The following is an 8,186-nucleotide window of genomic DNA, read 5'->3' on the forward strand; positions in this document are numbered from 1 at the left end:
ATCTCTGATAGTCTGTGCCCTCAAAAAAAAAAAAAAAAAAGATTTGCTGGAGTGATACAGTTTACAGTTTCACAAACATTGCTGAAAGGTCGATATATTAAGACTATCAGTTATGCCGAGTCGCAATTCTCCCATCTCCATTCTTTTCTGGCCAGTGCGCAAAAACATATGAAGACGTCAACGTACGGTAAACACTGAAGGATCCATTTCAAATGTTACGTGGCATGCAGAGGCAGAGTTGCAGAATTTGGCCTGCAGAGGTAGGAAATTCAGAGCAGCTGGTTTCTGATACCAGCAACTTCTCGTTCAAGTGGAGTGCCACTTTCTTACCCTTGCATTTGTGCTGAAACAGAAGCCGTCTAGCAGAACGGACTTGGGCTTCTTTGTTTTTTCACAGCATTTTCCTCTTACTTACAGAGCTCGTTGTAGATAAAGAAATTCATTCACCTTTTAATGCTCTATACCCCGTCTGCACTGTTGGAGTATATTTTTGCACCTTGTCAGGTTTTTATGTTCAATGGAATAGATGAACCTGCATCTTTCTTCATATATTTAACATAGTAAAGGGTCAGACTTCGCTGTCAGGTAAAGTGAAGTGGCTTCACTTGAGCTGCAGAGCCTTGAAGAGGATGCTGGTGTTTGACCAAATGCTGTACTGGGGTTCTGCGGCAAGGTCTGACATCCGTAACTTCACGGTATTCCAAAGGGTACCAATCATAAAAAAGAAGTCCGTGAATATTAAGTGAGGGGGAGATGACAGCCAGCATCTTTGCGAGGACACAAGCAGGCCAGTACCTTCTTAAACATCCCTGTTTCCACCTACAAGTCAAGGGAGCAAATGGTCAAGAGACCACAGTACCTCCTTTTGCGCCAAAGAAGTGACTTCAATTCCCTTAACAGCAAAGAAGGTTCAGGACAGACTGCGGTCAGATTCTTACGTTAATAACCTCTTTCCTCCTATGTAATCACATTGGAAGTGTGTTAGAGTGCATGTGAAGTATTTTTCTGCTTGTATTGTGTGGTCAGAGTGTTGTAAAGGGTTCACAGAGGGAGTAGCAAAGAGGTCTTCTGACTCTCGGGGGTGTGAGCAGGACTCTGCATGTTGGGACAGGGGTGAAGGGTGCACATGCCCTGTCGTTAGGAGAAATGGCTGAAGCCCTGGAAGAGTAATAAGATTGTTAAAATAATAATCCATAGTCTGGTGGGCCTCAGCTCTTAACCCGTCCCCTTTTTGTATTCCTACACCTAAAACTTGGAGTGGTTGTGCCATGTAATAAGTAGCGTTTGCTAACACAGAGGAGATTTTCAGGGCAGAGTTACATGTTATTGTAATACCTTCACGAGATGGTGCCTCCATGTTCAGCATAGAGGTAGATACTTAGCCATTTCCGTAACTTTTTGTTTCAGTTTGATAGCCATGTATTGGGCAATAAATTTGTTGTATTTGGAGAATATGGAACACAAAGCTGAGGTGAAGAGACCGCTGTATGTTCCAACATAGAGCAGAGTATCAGCAGTAGTCTGACTAAAAGTCATGGTAATGCAATTGTATTTACTAGAGATAACAGGAGGCCTTCTCTCTACTTGACCCCAGTGGCATCTGTCTCCGTGAAGCACGAGACCACCACCCTGTGCCACTGCGTCACGCTCCAACTCTGCGATCCCAGATCCAATGTTTGATGGCATTCCCCAGCTTAGTGTCACTTGATCCCTGGCCCACCATCAATCTTTCGTTTATTACAACACCTGGGACTTACTTTGACAACCGCAAATGACATGAGATGAATTATCTAGTGCTGCTTCTGCTGTCAGTTGACTCTTCTCTGCTTAAACTTCCAGTCTTGCAAATACCAGAATAGTAGTGCTCAATTTTTTATTTCTGTCCTTTCTCTCCCCAACTACCCCCCCCCACCCGCCAATTGATATACAGGAGCAGAAGAGGACTTGCAATTTTATGATTGCTGTATAAGCCTTCTGTAAACTCAGTTACAGTACTTCTGATGTTGGTAATTTTTGTGACTGAAAAATATGCTGACGCTGTGTTTGTGCACAGTAAAAGAGCAAATTTGAATGTATAATAATCTGGTGCATTTGGGAGATGTTTGATGCTATATCCCAGCCAAGTTAATCACTCACGGAATTAATTTTTTTTTTTATTTTGCTCAGTTCACTGGAGACGTTAATCTCATATCTGTGAAAAGGCATCTTTAATGCCAAAAAATTGATCAGAGATACCTGACATTTCTCTGGCATCAGAAAAGATTTTGTAGCAGAGCTATCAGTTGAGAATAGACCAGCAGAAACAGAAACATTCGTTACTTTATTTTTCTTACATAATGAAGAAATACCCAGGTGATGATTTCCAATTCGTGAAGTATATTGAACCGTGTACTGTATTCATGAATATAAATTGAGCAGACGTGACACACATTTTTCTATAAAAATAACACAGCGTTGTTCCTTCTGATAATTCTTCTTTGCCCGAAATATGCTTATTCTGAGAACATCACTACAGAGTTAATAGTGCACTGCATAACTGCATGTTAAAAAATATGAGTGCTAAAGGGCATAGAATGTCTTAAGGAGAAATTATTCATAGATTTATAATGACTGTGGCTGGCTGCGTTTTTCAAGGACAGGAACTTTCTGCATCTGCCTTTCCTTTTGCACTTTTTCAGCAAAATCCTTCATCTCTAAACAGGAGCCTCACCCAGCCGGCCCACTGCCATCTATCCAGGCTCGGTCTCAGGCTGGGTCATGTTGCTGCCGAGCAGCGTACCGCTCGCACTTCGCTTCCCATCCACGCCCCCGCCCCATTAGCAGCTTTGCCCGCCTGATCATCCAGATTATTCCCATGCCTCGGTTAGTCCTAGAGGAGCCATCCCAGCAGAAAACCTGCGGTGTTGTGGTGCCCTCGAACACAGAGCCAGTCACAGGCTGAAACGGAAGCATCAGCGTCTCATCCCTGTGTAGTCACTTGTGTGTCAGCAGTGCTCCCACCCAGCAACGGGGAGGACCAGACGCTCCCTAATGCATGATTTTCCTCTTTTGCCGAACACGAAACTAGTAGGGTGGAACATGACCCTTAATATGGCCCAATCGCATAAAAAGCCTTGCCAGTGTGTATTCAGATGTTCTTCTTGATTAAATAAAGCCTTGCCTGTTTACATCGTGCTAGGGAGCTGCATTACAAGAAAGGTAAGAGGGTCAGATAAGAAACGTGACCTGAAAGAAAACTAACAGATTATACTGTGAAGGCCAAATACTGGTGTCCTTGAAGCCGGTGGGAGCTTTGCCTCTGAGGGAGTAGCCAGAAGCCAGTAGCACCCTGTGTCTGTCCAGGGCGTTACAATCCTGCGCTGCATCCCTCAAGGTGGTCTCTGCCGCAGGGTCGAGGAGCATGAGGAAAGCGTGCTGCCCACTCACGTTAGTCTGCCGGGGCTGTCAACTCACAGCATTTTGTTTATTCCCCTTCAATTTTTTACTTGCAGTAATGCTGCTCTAGAAATAGAGCAACGTTTTGACGAACGCAGGGTGAAATGATGGGATCATTTGCTGTTCCTGAGATCAGCGTTAATTTTGCCCCTACAAATGACAGGGTATTTGAAGACGTCTTTTTTTTCTTCCAGGTTACCAGGCTGTCCTGCCGAACCAGCAGCAGGGGTTCCAGGGTCTTATAGGAATGCAGCAGCCGCCCCAAAGCCAGAACCTGATGAATAATCAACAGGGAAATCAGGTGCAAGGCATGATGGTGCAGTATCCAGCCATGTCGTCTTATCAGGTACTTGGGAACCCTAAAGAAAGACTGCTGTTCTTGGAGAGTGCTTAATTGAATTAAATTTTCGTATTGCAGAATGGTCTTTATTATTTCATTAGGACAGCGTGTGGCAGGAGGCCTCCTGATAAATACGCTTCTAAGTCAAAGTGGTTTCTTTGCTTCCTGTTTACGTATTAGTACTCCAGATTTTCATTCTGAATTGGGAATACTTCAAATGAACTATTTATTACAGCCTGCAGTGCGGGTAAAATGTCACAAATGAAGAATGAATTATACTTCTTCCTGTGAAGAAAATGAATTTAAAAAACAAAAGACAGAACATTGGGGTTTTTTGGTTTTGTTGGGGTTTTTTTTGCCAGTGCAGTGTTGTTTCCTGTAATGAAGTTGAGGGCTTTGCCTGAAGCAGTTAAAAATTACTCATCTGTGGAGACTCCTGCCAAGGATCCCACCGTGTCTTCCATAACAAGCTGTAGCCAGATAGATTTTTGTTTATTGGGTTTTGGGGAGAGCGAAGGCAGTGGCTTAATTTTTAGCAAGTCTGCAAGTTACCCAGACTTACTTCCCCAACTCCATACCTGGTTTCTGTGAGATATGGCGAGAGCCCGTGAGAAGTGGCCTGTGCTTGCGTTTCCTGCTACTCCCTCTGGAAAGTTAAGAAACTAAATGACATCTGATTCATTTTAATAGATTGCACTGATTGAGCAGCCATTCGCCTTTTCCCTCAGCTTCTCTGAAAACATTACAGCAACCCAGGTGAAATGGGGGAATTGCTTATGGGTGAAATTTTCCCCTTACATCTTCAGAATTACTACATTGAAAATGTGTTTTAAAGGTTAATGATTAAGTTAAAGGTTTAGACCTTTATAAATGGCCTATATATACTGTTTGCACTGATCCCAGAAATTCATATTCAGCTAGATCACGACAGAGCCACTTACTGGACCTGGGAGCAGAAGGATTTCTCTTTAACCCTTCTCTAACAAAGAAAACCCTCAGGGATGAGAACAGTTCTGAGCTGCAGAAAATGACGCATTTTGGCAGAACATGTTGTATATTCAAATTCAGCTAGAAGGAAGATAGGGACACTTGGGATCTAGACCTACTTTAATTTGTTTAGTACTCGCTATTGTTTTTTCTTACGTCTTTCCGTATTCCTACCTAGGTGCCAATGACCCAGGGTTCTCAAGGATTGCCGCAACAATCGTATCAACAACCAATCATGCTACCTAATCAATCAGGTCAAGGAACACTTACAGCCACTGGAATGCCTGTCTACTGTAATGTCATACCTCCTGCCCCACAGAACAACCTACGGTTGATTGCCCCACACTGCCCCTCCAATAACGTTCCAGTTATTTCTGCCAGCTGCAGGACAAACTGTGCGAGCATTAACAATGCAGGGTGGCAGGTGAAGTACTGACACTGTGGCTTAGTGTGGATATACGAGGATAGCGGTGCATTATTTGACAAATAACTCATGGCCTTCAAATGAAGAGGAACACAACAGGATAATCAGTTGAGGACATAAGTACTGACTATGCTCAAGTGATTTGCTGCTGGAAAAATCTGTAAAAAAAAAATAAAATAAAATTTTGAAAAAAAAAATGTTTGCTGGTTAATGGTGCATATTTTTGTCATGTCTGCTAGGTATGCCTTTATAGCTTAGCTAGTGACATGAATTCATTGAGGTAAGATTTTTTCCTACCACGGAACACCACTGTGTAGATTGTAATATCCCCGATTCGGATTAGTTTTGTACTTTGTGTTGAGTTTGTGAAGCTAAAAGTATTTAAAAATATAATAAAATCACATTGTACCAAAGCTGTAATGGAAATGAAAAAAATGAGAACAAAAAAAGAATTACTGAATGGAAGGAATAATTTATATACACTATAGAGTTTTTTATGGATATATACTGTATTGTAGTGCTTAATCACAATAAAGTTATTTGACCTCATGGAGAAAGGTCATGTTTCTACCACCTGCTTGGTCTCCTCTCTGTTTTGGAATGAGTGAACTTCCCTTTGGTTCTACATGGTCTTGTTTCAGGTGAACCTAATGGGGGAATGATGCTTAACGGGCTCATGGGAGTTTGGTGAGAAGGCAACATACCTGTGTCTTAGCATGCAGTACCGTAACAGCTAAGACCACTTAGAAATTGTAGCGTAGACACCCAGAAAGTGTTCAATGACTGATGTACTGGATCATCTTAAACTAGGTTTGTGCTTTTCCTATCCCTTGGACCAGAAATGTCACAAACACAATTCACTGCTGCTACGAGCTTCCACTAAGTCATACCTCTTCAAGAGGCTGTACAACAGTTGTAGGTAGGAAGACACAGATGTCCCATGATACCCCATCCACTTGCTTGAAGATCAGTTGGTACTGCTGTCCCAACCAGAGTACCCAGCAATTCTTCTGCTACGTAGAGATACTCTACCCAATTATTGGTATACCACTTATAAAGCTGTTTTGCAACAAAAAGACAACAACCCAAGAATCTGCTCCATCATGTTCAAGTAGTGGGGATGAACAATACATTTGGGGGTTTGGCTCTTAAAACATGCCGCACAGGGGTTTGTGAGAAATTTTTAGATCTTCTTTTAAATTCCTGTGGCATTTCTCATTTTTATGTCCATGTTCACTCAAATTCCCAGCTTGTTCTGATAAATTATTCTTCATTCATAAATTCTGCATGGAGTTCCTCATTCTGCTTCGATGATGACAATATTTGAGTCACAAATGTGTTTACCAGACAAAAGCCTGTGTTGTTTTTCACTTAAGCTGCATTTTTGATGAGTTTTGAACACCTTTAAAATAGGTAGGAGTTGAGCACTGCAGAATTATGGATATGCATCATGAAAAAGCCTGAGATCCTTCTGTGTGTAAAATCTGTATGTGTCATAGTACGATTTTAGGTACACCCAATATGACAGCAGCCCGGAAGGCCCTTGACCATTGTTAATCTGAATGTGAAACAGCTTTTATTTTACCTTTAAGACAGGTGGCCTTTCCTTTACACACTTCAGCTGTGGAAGCAGGAACTGGGAGGGCAACAACCCATATTTAAAACATTTTTCTTTTCTATACAATGAACAGATATCTTTCTGAGTTCAGTCTTTTTTCAGATATGTGTCTTAAAGTGTGGAATACAGTCCTATGGGATCATAAGAAAGCCAAACACTAAATTTTATGTAGTGTAATCATGATTCATTTGCTGAGAGACAGTCAAGAAATGAGCAGGTAAGTAAACACAATGCACTCTTCAATTAGAGGTGAAATGCCTTGGGAGAGCCTACTGATTGATTTTTTTTTTCCTTTTTTAAATCGAGATACTGCATTTGAATTTTGCCTGGAACCCCGAGCTCTCATTTCTGATGCCTTGCATTGTATGGCGTTCTCTCCTACCATTACTATAATTACACATAATTGGGTTTGCTGCTGCTGAATGAATGGGTATCCTTCTCTGTCAAGGCTCCAGAGTCCGGCAGGAGAGGACGTGCAGGTGACTTTATGCAGGACAGTTGTGTGTAGCCAGGCTGAACGAGCCTGGGGGGGACAAATCTCTGTGCATGCAGTGTCTGGACTGAAGAGACCCTTTGGTGATCACTATATTTAGTCCCTTTTTTTCTCTTCTCTGAACCGCTCCTGTTACCTTATTGAACTTCCTTCTCATCAGAGAACTATGAATGAATTGCCTGGTTAAAAAAAAAATAAATCTGCCCTCAGCATCATCTATCGATGGTCAGCTGGGCTGTAGACACTCTCAGTAGTGATGGGGAAGGGAGTCAAAAGACAAAGCCTAGGAATCTTGCTTCTGTAAAGATACAGTTTCCTCATGTCCTTGTGACACCGTTTGTCACGTCCCCTTGGCAAACAGCAAATCCCATGATTGGCCATGGCCGTGAATTCCCATGATTTACCTGTCTCTGCCCGTTCAATGACCAGCTCGCGTAAAACATGCAAATAGCCGCGGCAGCAGGGATGCCACCGACTGACTTCTCTCAGCCTGGTGGCAGAAGCTCCTACCTGCGCATTCAAGCGCCTTCCTGCTGAAATAAGACTTTATGGAAAATTGAGCAGTTTCAGGAGGAGGTCACAGCCACCCACTCCAAAATGGCCTACATCCTCTGATTGTCTCACTCTCCAAAGAGTTTGAATCTCCTTAGGCATAAGAGGAAACTGAATTGATCTCCCTCAGCTATGGGGAATGCCCTAATTATTAAGGTATCACATACACCGGGGAGACATCTCACGTGGTGGTGCACATATTTGCTTTATGCTGGAAGCATTTACATTTGAAGACAGACAATTCCGTTTCTATATCAAGTGAAGGAAAAAAAAATTCTCAAAATTTGTTTTTTTAATCAATCATACAATATTTTAAAGTCTTTCTCCTAAACTTTTT

At 42.2% G+C, this 8,186-nt stretch overlaps 1 protein-coding gene across 50 annotated transcripts in view; it reads left to right on the plus strand.

Moving 5' to 3' along the window:
* Window positions 1-5,756, plus strand: part of ARPP21 (cAMP regulated phosphoprotein 21) — a 201,264-nt gene extending 195,508 nt beyond the window's left edge. For all 50 annotated transcript variants that reach the window (XM_074575358.1, XM_074575368.1, XM_074575374.1 and 47 more), the window contains 2 exons: window positions 3,630-3,781; window positions 4,941-5,756. In XM_074575358.1, coding sequence (XP_074431459.1) covers window positions 3,630-3,781; window positions 4,941-5,198 — 410 coding nt within the window. In that variant the 3' untranslated portion in view covers window positions 5,199-5,756. The remainder of the gene's footprint in view (window positions 1-3,629; window positions 3,782-4,940) is intronic.
* The last annotated feature ends 2,430 nt before the right edge of the window (window positions 5,757-8,186 follow it).

Source organism: Larus michahellis, chromosome 2, assembly GCF_964199755.1.
Source record: "Larus michahellis chromosome 2, bLarMic1.1, whole genome shotgun sequence".
NCBI classification, from domain to species: Eukaryota; Metazoa; Chordata; class Aves; order Charadriiformes; family Laridae; genus Larus; species Larus michahellis.